Consider the following 18684-nt stretch of genomic DNA (forward strand, 5'->3'; position numbering starts at 1 on the left):
GCGATAATACTCTATATCTCTGTATTCATATTTATTTTAGTAACCGGTAATCTATTTTTTAACCATACCATTATTGTTAGACATTTAGTGTTTACATTTTGTTTGCTGTTTTGGGTAATCATCTAATATTGAATATATTCTTGGAAATTTTTCCCCTCTGGACTTATTTCTGTAAGATCAATGTGTAGATGTGGTTACTGAATCAAAGTAATTTTATTTAATGATTATGGTATCAAAGGAATTTCAGTCTTTTCATCACTTTTTTCTTCCCTTAGAGGTATTCTCAACTTCCCTGGGCCTTGCTTAGCATAGATGATTATATCTGGGTTTATAGGGTTCTGAACTTCTACTCTGGGGTTTGGAGAAAGAAATGGCAACCCACTCCTGTTCTCTTGCCTGGAGAATCCCATGGACGGAGGAGCCTGGTGGGTTACAATCCATGGGGTCGCAAAGAGTCGGACACGACTGAGCGACTTCACTTTCACTTTAGTCTTCTGTCTCTTCTTGCTTTCTTTAGTTTGCCCTTTTCCAGTCTATTATAAAATTCTCAGATACTAGAACTTTTATTTTAAACTCACTTAGATAGGATTATTGCTAAGCATTAAAGGTCACTTTCAAGGCCAGTATTGTTTTAAAAGTCTGGTAGATTTCTTTCAGGCCTGGGAACTATTAAGTGCTAGATTCTTGAACCAAATGGAGTAGGAATATCACTAAAGAGAAGGGGGGAAGAAGCCTCCTTTGCAAAATAGCCTGGGCACTGTCCTGCACATTACCTTTGATTTTCTGCCATTTGAAAATGATATGTCTGGGTGTAGAATTTTCAGCATTTATCTTTCTTAGTGTTCTCTGAGCTCCCTGGATATGTAATTTGGTGTTTGACATCATTTGGGGAAAATTCTGTTTTTATTGCCTCACATACTCTGTTCCTTTCTTCTTGCGATATTCCCATTATGAATATAATACACCTTTTGTAGTTGTCCCAAAGTTCTTGGATATTTTGTTCTATGTTTTCCAGTCTTGATTCTCTTTACATTTCAGCTTTGGAGGGTTCTGTTGATAGACCTCAAGGTCTGAGGTTCTTGGCTCAGCTGTGTCCAGTCATCCGAGTAGTCCATCAAAAGTGAAGTGAAGTTGCTCAGTCGTGTCCGACTCTTTGCGACCCCATGGACTGTAGCCTCCCAGGCTCCTCCGTCCATGGGATTTTCCAGGCAAGGGAACTGGAGTGGGTTGCCATTTCCTTCTCCAGGGGATCTTCCCGACCCAGGGATTGAACCTGGGTCTCCCACGTTGTAGGCAGACGCTTTACCGTCTGAGCCACCAGGGAAGACCTATAAGTCCATCAGAGGCATTCTTTATTTCTGTTACAGTATTTTTGATCTTGGCACTTTTGGGGGTCCTTCATATCTCCATCTCTCTGCTGACATTGCCCATCTGTGCTCAGCATTCTGTCTTCACATTAGGGTTCTTAGCTCATTAATCCTAGTTGTTTCCAATTCCCAGTCTTTTAATTCCAACATTTCTGCTGCTAATCTGGTTCTGATACTTTTTCTGTCTTTTCAAACTGTTTTTTGCCTTTTAGTATGCCTTGTAATTTTTTTCGCTGTCTGGATATGATACAGTAAGTAAAAGCAACTGCTGTAAGTATGCTTTTACTAGTGTGGTAGAGTTGTTGAGCAAATGGTCATTTTTTTTCCTCCCCTGCCTTAGACAAGACAGGATGGCTAGAAAGGGCTGGAATTAGAAATTTCGTTTCTCCCAAGTAGAAGGATAGAACTGGCTTAAGTTGGATATTTCTTTCTCCAGGTCCGTTAAAGTGAAGTCGCTCAGTTGTGTCCGACTCTTTGTGACCCCATGGACTGTAGCCTGCCAGGCTCGTTTGTCCATGGAATTTTCCAGGCAAGGATACTGCAGTGGGTTGCCATTTCCTTCTCCAGGTCTGTTAAGAGTCTGATAATACTCCCAACAGGTTATGCTCAGATCAGCTAGTTTCTTATGTGGACGGGCTTTGTTAAGAACATGATGATCTCCTCTGTTTCAGAATGGTTCCTTTCCCCTCACCTTGCCAGAAGCAGGAGAATATTTCTCTCTGATATTTACTGTGAGAGCCTAATCTAGTTCCTGGTTGTCAAACCCACAGGAGTGTGGTGCCTCCCTTCCTGCTGGCTTCTCCTGGAGTTTGTCTGTTTATGGTTGCTCTGGGTCTCGTGCTTCTTGCGGGCTTTTTCCAGGTTCAGTGATTGGGGGCTCTTCTCACTGCGGTGCTGGGCTTCTCACTGCGGTAGCACCTCTAGTTGCAGAGCACAGGCCCCAGACACACAGGCGTAGTTGCTGCGCGGCATATGGGGTCTTCCCAGACCAGGGGCCAAACCCGTGTGCCGAGCGTCAGCAGCGTGTTCTCAGCCGCTGGGCCGCCAGGGGACGTCCTGCTGGAGTTGTAACTCAGGCTTGTCGGCAGCTGGCCTCCAGCAGTTTCACCAGGTAGTTCCTGCAGCAGCGCTGGTCTCCTCAGGAGACTCTGCTCAGACGCCATGCTTTTCTGTACCAGCCTGTCTTGTTTCTCCAGTTTGGGGCCAGTAGATTGCCTTGCCAAGGCTGTATATTGTCACCCTGTTTATTTAACTTATATGCAGAGTACATCATGAGAAACGCTGGGCTGGAAGAAACACAAGCTAGGATTGCCAGGAGAAATATCAATAACCTCAGATATGCAGATGACACCACCTTTATGGCAGAAAGTGAAGAGGAACTAATAAGCCTCTTGATGAAAGTGAAAGTGGAGAGTGAAAAAGTTGGCTTAAAGCTCAACATTCAGAAAACGAAGATCATGGCATACGGTCCCATCACTTCATGGGAAATAGATGGGGAAAGAGTGGAAACAGTGTCAGACTTTATTTTTCTGGGCTCCAAAATCACTACAGATGGTGACTGCAGCCATGAAATTAAAAGACGCTTACTCCTTGGAAGGAAAGTTATGACCAACCTAGATAGCATATTCAAAAGCAGAGACATTACTTTGCCAACAAAGGTCCGTCTAGTCAAGGCTATGGTTTTTCCTGTGGTCATGTATGGATGTGAGAGTTGGACTGTGAAGAAGGATGAGCACCAAAGAATTGATGCTTTTGAACTGTGGTGTTGGAGAAGACTCTTGAGAGTCCCTTGGACTGCAAGGAGATCCAACCAGTCCATTCTGAAGGAGATCAGCCCTGGGATTTCTTTGGAAGGAATGATGCTAAAGCTGAAACTCCAGTACTTTGGCCACCTGATGCGAAGAGTTGACTCATTTGAAAAGACCCTGATGCTGGGATGGATTGGGGGCAGGAGGAGAAGGGGACGACAGAGGATGAGCTGGCTGGATGGCACTCGATGGATGTGAGTCTCAGTGAACTCCAGGAGTTGGTGATGGACAGGGAGGCCTGGCGTGCTGCGATTCATGGGGTCGCAAAGAGTGGGACACGACTGAGCGACTGATCTGATCTCTGATCTGAGATTGCCTTGTAACCTCACTTTTTCAGATCAAAGAAAAATTACTGATTTTTCAGCCTTTGTAGTTTCTCCTTTGAACTCTGAGTTCCTGAGGTGCAGAACCAGGCCGCTTTATGCAGTATGTGGGATCTCAGTTCCCTGACCGGGGATCAAACCTGTGCCCCCTGCATTGGGGACATGTAGTCTTAACCACTGGATTGCCACGGAAGTCCCTGCAGGGATTTTTTTTAAAGTACTGTTTAAATTATTCAGCAACATATCTGTTGTCCATAAGCTAATTGTCCTTCATAGGGACTTGCCTGGGTGTCCAGCAGTTAAGACTACACACTCCCACTGCAAGAAGTGTAGGTTCCATCCCTGGTTGGGGAACTGAGATCCCGCAGTCATGCAATGCAGCCAAAAAGTAAAAAAAAAAAAAGTCTTTCGTAGACGTATATCCCTTCAAGCTAAGTTAGTTTGATTACCTTTTCCTTTTGGTGTTTGTTGGGGAACACTTGTCTGACACTGGTTACTAGCTTGTAACAGCCTCTCCCCTTTCCTCCCTTCTCTCACATCTCTTTCATTTCTTGCCACTCCTCTCTGTGTTCTGTGCCTCCATTCTGCCCCCTAGTTTAGTATTTGGGGAAGCCTTGTTACATACACCCAGTCTGGTGAGTCCCCTTGGTGTGGTGACCACAGCCTGTCAGCCTTGAGGGTTCAAACACTGGTTTTATCTCAGGTGACCAGGTTTGGTGCACTAGCTTAATACTAACCAAGTTCAAACTCCTGCGACTAACTTTAAAACAGTAGCCTTAGTGTACTGTTAGCTGTTCTAATATGATCTTGTTCAGCTGGACATGTGACTAGCTCAGTCCTGGCTAGTAGATTCCCTTAGAAAGAGTAGTGTCCTTTAAGAGTAACCATCAGGCTATGATTGTGAAATAAAAAAACACATTGGCTTCTTTTACTCTTTTGTCATTTCTGAAAAAAATTAACATGAATTAGTCTTTTAAAAAGTGTATCTTCCTCCTAGACAGTGTTAGAGAAAAAGTGATGATTATCGTGTTTTACCTCATTCTGCATGACTTCATGCAGACTCTTCCTTATGTATCATTATGTGCTCCAAGATTATAGTCATTTGGCAACAATTATCTTCAGATGTTGCGTGAATGATTTTTGTTAAGATATGCATAATAAATTTTGTATAATTTTAACCATTTTAAATGTACATTTGGCATTAGGTCCATTCGCATTGTTGTGCAGGCATCACGTCCAACCCTACACATTAAACAATAACGCCCTATTTCCCACCCCCACCCCTGTCAGTACCATCCTGTTCATGAATTTGACTGCTCTAGGAGCCTCACTCATACATGAGAAATTATATGATAGTGCCCTTTTATGACTGGCTCAGTTCACTTAGTGTGCGATCAAGGTTCACCCATCTTGTGAAGGTGTCGATTTTTCCTTATTTTTAAAGGGAAAATAATATTCCATACGCCATATTTTGCTTTCTCATCCATCCTTTGATGAACTCTTTGGTCTCTTCCACCTTTTGCCTATTGTGAATTAACACTGCTGTGAACATTGGTGTACAAACACCTTTCACGTCTTTTGAGCATATCCCTGGAAGTAGAATTGCTGGATCATATGGTAACTCTGTGCTTAATATTTTTGAAGAATTTCTATGCCATTTTCCACAGTGGCTGCACTGTTCAGCATCCCCGCTTTGAGTGTATAAGGGCTTCAGTTTCTCTACATCTTTGTGAACTCTTTTTTTTTTTTTTTTTGCTGTTTTGATAGTAGCTATTCTAATGGGTGTGAAGTGGTATCTTGTAGTATTGATTTGCATTTTTCTAGTAGTGATGTTGAACATCTTTTCATGTGCTTCTTGGCCATTTGTGTGTGTATTTTCCCCCGCTTTGGCCATGCCATGTGGCTTGTGGAATCTTTGTTCCCTGACCTGGGATCCAACCTGGGCCCCAGCAGTGAATGCCCTGAGTTCTAACCACTGGACTGCCAGGAAGTTCCTGACCATTTGTATATCTCTGGAGAAATGTTTATTAAAGTTGTTTGTCTGTTTTTTTAACTGGGTAGTTTGGATTTTTTGTGTGTGTGTTGCTAAGTTGTAGGAGTTCTATGTATATTCTGGATACCAACCCCTTGAAAATGAGTGTTAGTGGCTCATTCGTGTCCAACTCTTGGTGACCATGGATTGTAGCTGCCAGGCTCCCCTGTCCATGGGATTCTCCAGGCAAGAATACTGGAGTGGTTGCCATGCCCTCCTCCAGGTGATTTTTCCTGACCCAGGAATCAAACCCGGGTCTCCTGCATCGCAGGCAGATTCTTTACATCTGAGCCACCAGGGAAGCCCCAGTCCCTTATCAGTCTCTTATCATATGTTTAAGAACAAGCTCAGTATGATGAGTGTTAGATCATCTCATGGAGTGGATTCACCTTGGGGAGCGCTGCTGTCTTCTGGCTGCGCCTTGTGGGCTTAGTTACCCCAGGGCGTATGGAGGTCCGCTTCCCTGAACAGGGTCCAGCTCGTGTCCCTGCATTGGGAGGCAGAGTCTTAACTACTGGACCACCAGGGAAGTCCCTGCCATGTTTTAATATATGATCTAGATAGTAAACTTTTTACCTTGCCATTCTTCTGGAGTGTTTTCTGTTTGAGTTTAATTGTTATGTGTGCTTTCCTCTTTGTCCCAGTCTATTTTGATCCCTTCTTAAGTTCTTCCTTGCCTTAGTTGAACTGTAACTCTTGTGTGAATGCTTTGTCTCATCTTTGCTCTATAATCTAATGCTCTATAATCTAATCTCCTATATACACATGCAGTTTTAATGGAAAAAATGGCCTCAGCTTTTATCTGTTGTTGGCTTTAAACCATCCATACATTCCTGTCTGTGTGCAATTTTATCATCTGAAGTCAGTGTTCATCTGTCTGATAAAATTTATTCTATTATGATCCTAGTGGCCACTGATTCCCTTTTTCTCAGCAAACCAGTGTCCGGCTTCACAGATAACTTTGATACCTCGTTCTTGGTCAGTTTTTGCCATCTTTCTCCCTGAAGTTTGATCCAGATCCATCAGACTCAACCATTGACTTACTTGGCTCTAAAACCTTTAGGGCTTCCCCTGCACAGTACTTCCAAACAACCTTAAACTTGAATTTTATGATCCCAACTTACTTGGCTCTAAAACCTTTAGGGCTTCCCCTGCACAGTACTTCCAAACAACCTTAAACTTGGATTTTATGATCCCAAGTCCCTGATCTACATCTGAGATCCTGAACAAAGCTCTTCCCGTCTCTAACTACTATAGCCTTTTAGTTTTAATAGGGCATCAAATCCACCACTTTAGTGAAAGTTTTATTTAAGGGAGGACATTTACATATGTATGTATGTATTTCTATTGATATATAAAAAGCATTTATATAATTTTGCTTTTTGACAATTAAGAGGTCATTTTGTAAATTTTAAATTCCTTCTTAGTACTTGCCAAGCCGTCAGTGCCTTTCATTCATACATTATTTTTAAATTAATTTACTTATTTTAATTGGAAGAATTACTTTACAGTATTGTGGTTTTGGCCATACCTTGACATGAATCTGCCACGGGCACGGGGCACGTGTCCCCCATCCTGAACCCCCCACCCCCCTCCCTCCCATCCCATCCCTCTGGGCCATCCAGTGCACCAGCTTTGAGTGCGCCGTTTCATGCATTGAACTTGGACTTGTCATCTCTTTCACGTATGGTAATGTACCTGTCAGTGCCATTCTCTCAAATCATTCCACCCTCGCCCTCTCCCACCGAGTCCTAAAGGCGGTGCTGTACATCTGTGTCTCTCTTGCTGTCTCGCATACAGGGTTATGGTTACCATCTTTCTAAATTCCATATATATGCGTTAGTATACTGTATTGGTGTTTTTCATTCTGACTTACTTCACTCTGTATAATGGGCCCCAGTTTCATCCACCTCATTAGAACTGACTCAAATGTATTCTTTTTAATGGCTGAGTAATACTCCATTGTGTGTATGTACCACAGCTTTCTTATCCATTCATCTGCTGATGGACATCTAGGTTGCTTCCATGTCCTGGCTATTATAAACAGTGCTGCGATGAACATTGGGGTACATGTGTCTCTTTTAATTCTGGTTTCCTTGGTGTGTATGCTCAGCAGTGGGATTGCTGGGTCGTATGGCAGTTCTCTTTCCAGTTTTTTAAGGAATCTCCACACTGTTATCCATAGTGGCTGTACTAGTTTGCATTCCTACCAACAGTGTAAGAGGGTTCCCTTTTCTCCACACCCTCTCCAGCATTTATTGCTTGTAGACTTTTGGATGGCAGCCATTCTGACTGGTGTGAGATGGAACCTCATAGTGGTTTTGATTTGCATTTCTCTGATAATGAGTGATGTTGAGCATCTTTTCATGTGTTTGCTAGCCATTTATACTTCACACTTAAAAGGTGTGTTTTCCATACCCTCTTGGCTCCCATACCATCTTTAGAGAGTCCATGAGATGTTACAGTAACAATTAAGCGTGTTTTCATGGCTCTGCCACATGTTGGCAGAATTATTTCCAGAACAGTTACTCAGCGTCTCCACCAGAGCGTGAGTCCTTGCTGTGCTCTTGTTTTAGTTTCATTTTTCAGTTTTGCTTAATTAAGGGATAAAATTTAACTGTTTTTGCTCTGAGAATGATTTTGTTGATTACTAGTGATACTGATTTTTTTCTGTGTTACATGGCTTTTGTGAATTTTGTTACACATTTATCTTTGATGTATACGTTTTCTTAAGATTTACATGAGGTTTCTACATATTAAAAATCAAGCTCATAGCATCCACTGTAGAAATTTTTCTACATGTGTTTGCCCCTGTGTTTTGAGTGTGTGACACATTTTAATTATAAACCTAAAGACCTTAATTTTTATATAATCAAATCTGATAGATCTAAGGATTTGGGGTCAGTTCTAATAAAGTAATTCTTTTCTGTCAGTTTGGTAAAACAGTAAGTTGAGGATTGGGGCGATAACTGGTTCTGTGCTTTTTCTCTTTTGCCCTCTGTTTAGTTCGTGTGGACTCATTGTGGTTGTTTGAATTCTTTCTTACTCGTTGTTAACCTTTGGTTAGTGCTGCGATGGGGATGGTCTTCCTCACCCAGTGTATCGCAGTGTCCCCTCCTTGCTTATTATTTATCGGGGTCTTACACATGACACACTTTGGGGTTTTGCAGATTTAAGATTCACAGTTTCCGCTGCTCTCAGCTGACCCCAGGCTCTGTCACTCAGTAATCAGTAGTGTGGCGGGGACTGCAGCGTCACCTGCCGCCAGGCTGGCCACAGGGACGGATCGTGTCAGCTCAGAGGGGCCTGTTAGGCAGGCCGGCACCCGCATCTCAACGCAGCTTTGTTTTTCTCTGTCGTCACGTACACAGTAACTCTCAAAGTGATAAAAGCTGTTTCTTTGTGAAATACGGGCCCGAAAAGAAACCCAACTGCTAGAGCTGGTGATGGAAGTGAAGAGAAAACTGAAGAGGTCTAAGAAAGTGATGGTTCTTAGAAAATAGATGTTTTGGATAAATTAAAGTGGTTTTGCAGATTCAGGTAAGTTGGTGGTTGGTTAATGTTGCTACAGGATTGATGTAGTAGTTTATGTTTTGAGTGCTAGAATTTATTTTTACAACTTTAAAAATGACTAGTAATGTCCATTTCGAAGCACTGAGGATTTGAAGATATCATCTATACTGGACTGACTAAAGTTAAATCCTTCATTAGTCCTTGAAAACTTGAGGATTTGGAGAAATCTTGAGGGTCATGCAGTATATAATGTTTATAATACTGGGCTATTTTAGTCCCATATTTCTGCTCTTGTGGCCCCACAGCACTTTTAAATAGATCTCACGTTTGTGTGTGTACTCACATCGTTCCACTGGCCTCTAATATTGGCCTTTCTCTCCTCCCCCCAAATCACGCTCTTTTTAACATACCGTGTTAACAATATGGTGTTACTAAGTTAAAAAGATCTTGTTGGTAGTTTGAGGTTGTGTTGGTTACATGATAACTTCAGAGAGGCCTTTTGAGATACCTATTTTTTCCTATTTGGAAACTGTAATTAGTCAAAATAGTCCAGAATAATTGTACATATCTGTTATGAAATTCAGCAAGCTTTTTGAATATTTATATGAACTGAGATTTATATTAGATACTGGGTATGGACAAGAATAAAGATCATTTCTTAAGGAACTCTCAGTCTAGGAGAAAAAAAGTTCCTGTACACCAGTAATTATAGAAAGTATGAAACGTGTCCGCACAGGGAGCTCTGGGAGCGCAAAGACAGGACCTGCTGGAAGGGTGTGATAGAGGAATGCTTCCCAGAGGTGAGGAGTGAGCTGATTGACCTTGTTCTTTGCTAATTTGATAGGGTCAAGTCTTCTCCCAGCATACCACTGAAAATGTGGTCGTTGCTTATATATTGTAAGGCAATTACCTTGATCTTTTCCAGCCAATTTAAAGAACTTACTATCTGCTTTATTTTAGCTGGTGTCTTTGGATTTTCATTTCAGTCTTCTTGCTTCTTCCAAATAATGTCTCTTTCTAGTAATTTGTTACTTATTTATTATAAGAATATCTGAAGTGATATTATGTAATTGTGATCTTGATTTTCATATCTGGCTTCTAAATTCAGAGAGATTGCTTAAGAGCTTTGAGTAAAATGCTGGTTTCAGGCTTAAGGATGAAATTGACACTTGATCTGTTTTAAGGAAGAATTCTGTGTGTATATTAGGAATATTGACTCAGATGCCCTTTTATAGTTTATTTAAATAATATATGATTTTTCTTTTTTAGCCTGTTGGTGTAATAGCTTTGTATTTCTGAAAGAAACTCCTTGGTCATGGGGTTGTTACTCTTTTAATGTATTAGCTGAAATTTGTTTTTCCTGTGTTTTGTCATTTTGTACATGCATTTATAAAAAAAGATTGGTAGCCTTTTGTGATATCTTTAACTGGTTGGAGAATCAGATTATATTTCCTTTAAGGCAGCATAATTCATAATTCTTTACCTGAGCCTAGGGTTGATTTATGAAAAGTGTAAATGAATCTGTTTGTTATCACTGTACTTTGTGGTTATGGAATAGAGACAACAAAAGTCTGAATGCAAATTATAACCCAGTTTTTTCAAGTTGCATCAAACTGTACTTGAGAAAGGGATGGTATTTTGTGATCCATTCCTTACCTTTTATCCCTTTCATTTAAAAAGGAGTACTTAATTTTTTAAAGTTTTTAAAAATACTGATTCTGCATGAGAACTTTTCATCTCTGTGAAAAAGTGACATAGTGCTTTTTTGGTATCCTTCATTGTACATACAGAATTTCTAAAAATATTATTGCTGATTTTGTATGGTAAAAGTAGTTTTCACTGGCGTATATTTTAAATATGACTAGCCACTTGTGAGAATTCACAGAACTATTAATAGAATTTAGCTGAAAATAGACGTTTCTATTACGATGGTTGCAAAATGGAGACGATTATAGTTGTTGGTACTAAAGCCGTCACAGCAGTCAGTTGACCTAATAAAAAGAGCATGAAAATGTATGTAACGTTTAATATATGCCATGTAAATCAAATCAGACTTATTCAGCATAGTGGTATTAACTCGTAAATCTCTTAAGATTGACATCACTAGATAAACTGCTACAATTTACAGGAATGAATAATCTCTTACATGGGAGGACAGAGTATTTGAAAACTTTATAACTTCAATCTGTGCCAGTTTCAGAGAAGGAATGGAATACACCTTGAGCTAAAAGAAAAAGGAAGAAGCACACCAACTAGTGTGAATGATGGAGCAGCGGGGTTTAGTTACCGTGGTCATGAAGGAGGGGGACTGTGGGTGCTACTGTGTGGCCCCCATGCTGGGGAGCGGCTGGGTGTCGTCTTGTTGAGCTCTCGTGCCGCTAACTACTCCTGAAAGGTGAGGGTTAGGGTTAGCCGTACCTTGAAGTACAGTTCAGTTGTTCATAACTTACCTCTTACAAATCAGTTTCTTGTTTTTCATAAATATACACGTGGTCTTTCCTGATGCTTATTTTCTAGAGCTGGGAGAATCTTGTTTATAAAAGACATTTTACTTCATATTATTTTCAGAAAATAAGTGATACAGTAATCATTTGTGAGATATATCAGCCATCTTTTTAAGAGCAAAAATATCATTGTAAAATGTTACTTTCTTATTAAAATCTGAGAAAAGAACAGATGAAAAAGTACAAATCCAAAAATCCGTAAAGTGAAGGATGAACGCTAGGAGTTGATACTGAATCTCTGTTAATAAATTAAGTCTAGGTTGAGGTAATAATGATTACAGATATGAAAGTCTCATAATGCTTTGATGGGATAATACAAGAAATGCGCTGGTTTCGTGATGGAGCTGACACTGAGCTCCCAGGGCCGGAAGCCCCGAGGAGGGGGCGTGGCTGCTGTCAGCGCAGGTGGGCTGCAGGCCTGCGCACCCACCACCCCCATTGTTTCAGCAATATCAGCGGTGTATTTCTTAAATCATTTTACAATTTAAAGGTTTTAAATTCACAGTTGGTAAAAACAGCTTAAGAGCTGTCTTAAAGTTATTTAATATTATACTTTTTAAGAATGTAAGAGGCACTTTCAATCTGATTTTATTACAAAGGTTTTATATGCAAGCATTTATGAATCTAGCTTTGAAGCATGGATCTTGCCGGTATTTAAAGCCACTATTAACTGTGAGTATGCAGTAAATAAGGTTTCCAGGTGTTTTCTATAAAATTAAAATATTAGGAGAAAAATGATAAACTTACTGCAGACATTTTCTTCTTTCAGCTGCTTTTCTGACTCAAACGGTATGTCTTGATGACACGACAGTAAAATTTGAAATATGGGACACGGCTGGCCAAGAGCGGTACCACAGCCTGGCGCCCATGTACTACAGAGGCGCCCAGGCCGCCATAGTCGTGTACGACATCACGAACGAGGTGAGTAGAGGTGCATTCTGCACTGAAACTTGTTTGAATCTCCGTTTCTAGTATTCAGAATTTCAGTTACAGAAGAGATTTTTTTAAAGCTTTGTTAGCCAAGTATGACATTTCTGCCAAAGCAGAAATAGAAATAGCTTTTATGAAATAGAAAAGCTGATTTTAAAAAAACATGAAAGTGTCTCAATAATACAATAGTCCTAAGAATCTTTCCAAGAGTCACATTGGACAGTCTTTAAAGCCTCATCTCACAAAGACGCTCCTTATTCTTTCAGCCTGTGCCAAATAGCTGTTTCTTTGTTCCCAGGAGTCCTTTGCCAGAGCCAAAAACTGGGTTAAAGAGCTTCAGAGGCAAGCCAGTCCTAACATTGTAATAGCTTTATCAGGAAACAAGGCCGATCTGGCAAATAAAAGAGCTGTCGACTTTCAGGTATGCTGAATTTAACTTGTGGGTGCGTATTTTTCTTCTGTGTCCACACTTGAATTTTAAAACTATACAAATGATAGAAAATTTTAGACAAATGGTATGTGGTATGCTTTGTCATTAGACATGTGGTATACTATGTAATTAAATCTCATGATAATAAGATCTCAGACTCACAGACTGACTTAAAGAATGAACTTAATGGTTACGGGGCAGTAGGGGAGGAACAGTGAGTTTGGGATGGACAGGCACACACTGCTGTGCCTAAAAATGGATAACCAGCAAGGACGTACTGTGTGGCATACACTGCTCGATGTTAACGACTTAAATGGGAAAAGAATCTGAAAAAGAATAGATACATGTATATCAATGTAGCTGAATCACTTTGCTGTCTACCTGAAACTAACACAGCATTTTTAATCAACTATATTCCAGTATAAAATTTTTTTAAAAAGAAAATTTATATATATCCGAGAATCTTCACACATATGTGTAAAGAAACTCACAATAAAGAATTTTAAAATATCTTTATTTATATATAAGCTGATTCAAAGATTTTTGTTGACCTAAACAGTTACAAAAGAAGTAATTTGTTCACAAACAGTATGGAAGTATATAAAGGAAAAAATGATTGCCTCCTACCCCAATCCCTCCAACCCTCACATACACTTCAGTATCCTTCCTAACTTTTAAAAAATGTACCTGTATATTATATCAGCACACATAATGCATGCCCACATGGTCACATGCACCTGTGTAGTTGTTCTTAAAAGGGTCTTCAAAAATAAAAGTTTTTTAAAAATCCAGTTTGCATGTTTTCTAATATGTCTAATTAAGAATGTTCCTTTCTGCAAAAGTCATTTAAAATAAAGCAGCTGTCTCTAGTTAGACGTTTTTAGCCTCTCCCATCCTCTCGCTCTTTAGTTCTCTGCCAGAGACGTGTGGTCACTAAGTGTATAATCAGTGATGGGATAATTTTCTTCTTTGGTGTTGGAGTAATTCACATGGGAGAAAGAGCACTGGTTCTTGCTCCGTTAGGTAGTAAACTGAGCATGCGCACGTGTGGTTTCCCTTACTTCTGTAACACCCCTGTGAGGTACGGTGCCATCTGTCGCTCGTTCTGCGATCGTCACCCCCTCAGCACACAGGCGCGGGCAGAGCGGTCACATTAGAGTGTCACATAGCGTTGCAGAGGAGCTGCGTTTTGTTTAATCAAATTGGAAAGATGACTGATGGTTCTTCACAACAGCTATGAGGCTCAAAAATACTAACACAAGTAAACGGTAAAGCATGACACTGTGAAGTAGTAACAAGATTTTCAAAGATGACTCATGACACACTTAAAATAGTGCTTGTGGAAGTCATCCAGGATTAAAGAAATACAGGGCACCATTTAGCGGTGGAAGTCAGTGTTCAGTATTGGGTTTCCCTTTGTCTTCATTGCATATAATGAGCATAAGTAAAATGAAATTGCCATAGAGATCAAAGAGAGTTTTACGGGATTTAGAACAGAATGGCCTCCCCTTTCTCCCAGAGAAGGAAATGGCAACCCGCTCCAGTGTTCTTGCTTGGAAAGTCCCATGGACAGAGGAGCCTGGCGGGCTACAGTCCAGGGCGTGGCAAAGAGTCAAACGCCGCTTAGTGACGACGCCACCACCTCCCTCAGACTCGTCATCTGAGGGCAGGTTTCATGGGGGACCAGATGAAGCAGGCTGGGATGGTGCGAGAAGTTAAGGCAGGAAAAGGAAATTATAACTGCAGTACCCTTACCTTTGTTTCAGCTATAAGTAATTGCTTATTATACAGTTGTACTAAGGAAGCCTGTTTTTTTTAATAACCAAAATAAGGGAGGTATAGCAATAGTATGTGTAAAAATATCTCATTTATCTCATTTTTTGTTATGCAAACAGGAGGCACAGTCCTATGCGGATGATAACAGTTTATTATTTATGGAGACATCAGCTAAAACATCAATGAATGTAAATGAAATATTCATGGCAATAGGTAAGATTAGCTTTTTTTGCACACAGTAAATATAGTTAAAACAAGTTATACTGGGGGCATATTTGGTTTGACAGTCTTCTTTTTGTTTAAAAAAAAAAAATTTTTTTTTTTTTTTAATGATTATACTACTATGTTAGATTTCTTCCATGAAGCATTACTTTGTTAGGCATATTGTTAAATTTGAAAACTTACTACCATTAGGTTACAGTGCTTTCAGTTTAGTTAAGTTTCTTCTAGGTGAGTTGAAAGCCTGAACTTTGAGCTAATAGTTCAAGCAGGTAGATTTTCTGAAGATTTCACTGAAAATTTTGGACAAATACATTTTTGTATTAGGTTATATTATAACTTTTATATAAAAGAGGGATAAGCTCAGTAATGTTTTCAGTGCAACATACAGTCTTAATGAGCTTTTTCTCACTGATCATTAACTCCTCTCTCCTTTGCCCTAAACAGAGCATTGTTTTTATTTTTCAAGTTCTTTTTAAATCATGGATTACTGACAGGTATAACACTGATAAGTACATTGTACATACAGATTGACAAATTGTTTTAATGCAGATACTTTAACAGAGAACATTTCAGAGCTTTGAGGCACAGAGGCCAGGAAGGAGAGCAGAGCAGCGCGCGGCCCCTGTGGCCTCTGTGGTGTCTGGCCCCGCAGCGCGCCTGCCTTGCCTCTCAGGGCTGTCAGTAATGATGCGCGCTCTTGTGCAGTTGTTGACTATAGGTGATGAAGTTTAGTGGGAATAAGGAAGCTTCCCTTTTTTGTAACAACAATTAAAATATGTTTATTGACCCTTGCCTTCTGGTGTGGGGCTTCCCTGGTAGCTCAGCTGGTAAAGAATCTGCCTGCAGTGCAGGAGACCCAGGCTCGATCCCTGGGTCAGGAAGATCCTCTGGAGAAGGGAATGACAACCCACTCCAGCCTTCTTGCCTGCAGAGAATCCCATGGACAGAGGAGCCTGGAGGGCTGCAGTCGTGGGGTCACAGAGAGTCGCACACGACTGGGTAACTGACCCCACCCCGCCTGCTGGTGGTTTGAAGGTGCACGCTCTCTGGGAAGGGCGCCCACAGTCTGCTGCCGAGCACGCATGCCATCCTGCGGCAGCGCTGCACACAGCAGTGATGATCGCCTGGGGTGTCTACATCCTGGATCCCTGATAAATTTCCTCTGGTATTGAAGTCGTAAATTAACCAGTTAACAGCTGATCGAGAGGCTAAAAAAAACCCAGTAAGACCACTAGCGCTGTCCTGCTCTCTCCCTAGATGAGGGAGTTTAATGGTGGCTTCATTTAGTAAAACCTGCCTATTTGCTATGTAAAATACTTTCCTGAGAAACTCAGGGTTGCAGGTTATTAGGGAAATACTAGCATAGTTAAGAGGGATTATGCGACAGTATATACTTTTTTCTTTTTTAATAAATGGAACAATCACACCCAAAACCACATCTGAAAAGTTAGTAACAGGAAATGAAGAGATGATGTGCCCCTCCAATCAGGTTGAACTTTAAACCTTTCTTTCTGATGCTATTAAAACTCCACCAGATGGGCTTTATTTAATTTGTACCTTTTATTTAGGCTTGCTAATAAGGTTTTTTTTGTTTTTCAGTCAGAAAGTAGTCTGTGTTATTAGAGCTTTTGTTTACATTTCTGAAATTAGAATTTTTTTCCCTTGAAAGAAACTCCCAAGTGTAAATTGAATTGTGACCTCTCCATTTGTCCCTTGAATAAATCAGTGAACTCCATATTTGCGCTTTTGATGACTTGCGGCCTGGCGTGCTGCGATTCACGGGGTCGCAAAGAGTCGGACACGACTGAGCGACTGATCTGATCTGACTTCCCAAGTAGAGTACACTTGTTTAGTGGGAGAGTCTACAATAAATTTATCATCTGCTTTTAATGTGATAAGGTCTTCAGTGGCTTTTTTCATTACACATCTTTCTTGATTCAGGATTTTTAGCTTCTTAAAATCCTAATCAATTCAGGGTCATATTGGTGAGCTGCAGCACTCAATGAGGTAGGAGACTACTTCTTTTGAGACTCCCCAAAGAGATGTTTTAGATTATCTTAACACAATAAAAATTAACCAGTATAAGTTAAAGGTTCCTCATTCCAGCTTATGTCTTTCAGCCCCTTATTCACTTAGATCTAATTACAAAAAGCCCTTGCTGCTGCTGCTAAGTCGCTTCAGTCGTTTCCGACTCCGTGTGACCCCATAGATGGCAGCCCACCAGGCTCCCCCGTCCCTGGGATTCTCCAGGCAAGAACACTGGAGTGGGTTGCCATTTCCTTCTCCAATGCGTGAAAGTGAAGTCTCTCAGTCATGTCCGACTCGTCGTGACCCCATGGACTGCAGCCTTCCAGTCTGCTCCATCCATGGGATTTTCCAGGCCAAGTACTGGAGTGGGGTGCCATTGCCTTCTCCGAAAAGCCCTTGCAGAAGTATGCTAAAGGGAGAAATGATCATTCAGTCTAAGACAACTTGTTGTTAATTATAATAACGTTTGTAACGTTAGCCTCCTCTTGGTCCTCACGGGGCTTTGTTTGTAAGTACACTGACTGGAAATGCAGCCTTTTGCTCACCGTTCACCTGCCCCTCCTGGAGCCATTGTTAGAGAAGTGGCCCACGGTGAGGCTTTGCTGCCCAAACCTTGGTGCCCCGGCTCCCGGATCCAGCGTCCAGCGCAGCGTCTGGGATTCTAAAGATGGTTAGTGCTGTTGTGAAATGTTACAACAAAGGGTGAAAGGCCCAGGACACACCTAGGCATTTACATTTCTAAGTAGAGCCTGTTTGGCTTTTGTGTAACCCAAGCCATGGCTCAGGCCGAGCTGAATTCTTGCCAAGGTGGGCCATCCCTGAGGCGACAGGAATGGTCAGTGCTCTTAGAGATGCTTCATAAATCCCAGCATGCGAGGATCCTTGAGACCCAAGCCGACTGCATCTGGCAGGTAGTTTTTCTCATCATTGGGACCCACGCTGCGGAGAATTAGCAAAGCAGACGCCACACGTAACGGCAGTTGCGGGGTTTGTGCAAATGTGGCAGCCGTGCTTATCGGGCTCAGCTTTGGAAAATGGTTTTTTGAGATAGTACCTTCAGGATCAAGTCCATTTATATCAGGCAGAGCTATTGATGAATCATATTAGGATTCTTTATCATCCACAAGATAAGGTAAGCCAGAGGATAACCGTTGGAAGGTAGAGGTATATAAGCAAGGAAGAAAATAGGAGACTCAGTCTGTTATGATTTAGGGTAATAATTTGCTCAGTAGCGGACACATTCTACTGAGGGGACAGTGTTTTCTGTCCTGACTTGTTCTGGAAAGTGTGTGGCTGTCCAGAGAGTGCCGACGGGCGGAGCTGAGCTTGTCTGTTTTGGGTTTTGGCTGCCTCAGGCGGCTTGTGGGATCTCAGTTCTGCAGCCAGGAATCAAATCCGTGCCCCTGCATTGGGAGCTCGGAATCTTAACCACTGGACCCCCAACGAAGTCCTGGAGCTGAGCTTCTTGGTTATGAACATGGTGGCTGCTATTATCTTTATAACTTCAGATTTCCTTTAAATAACAGGAGTACTAGTGATTACGAGGAGAAGGAAATGGCAGCCCACTCCAGCGTTCTTGCCTGGAGAATCCCAGGGACGGGGGAGCCTGGTGGACTGCCGTCCATGGGGTCGCACAGAGTCGGACACGACTGAAGCGACTTAGCAGCGGCAGCGATTATGAAATAAAGTATAACCTTTTCTGGTATTGTGAAATGAATCTATATAAACAGTTAAATACAGCTATTCTGATT

At 41.3% G+C, this 18684-nt stretch overlaps 1 protein-coding gene across 1 annotated transcript in view; it reads left to right on the top strand.

Annotated features, from left to right (window-relative positions):
• Positions 1–18684, top strand: part of RAB5A (RAB5A, member RAS oncogene family) — a 33668-nt gene that overhangs the window by 13586 nt on the left and 1398 nt on the right. The window contains exons 3-5 of the mRNA XM_006071960.3: positions 12317–12468; positions 12776–12898; positions 14803–14896. Coding sequence (XP_006072022.1) covers positions 12317–12468; positions 12776–12898; positions 14803–14896 — 369 coding nt within the window. The remainder of the gene's footprint in view (positions 1–12316; positions 12469–12775; positions 12899–14802; positions 14897–18684) is intronic.

The sequence above is a fragment of the Bubalus bubalis genome, chromosome 1 (assembly GCF_019923935.1).
Source record: "Bubalus bubalis isolate 160015118507 breed Murrah chromosome 1, NDDB_SH_1, whole genome shotgun sequence".
NCBI classification, from domain to species: Eukaryota; Metazoa; Chordata; class Mammalia; order Artiodactyla; family Bovidae; genus Bubalus; species Bubalus bubalis.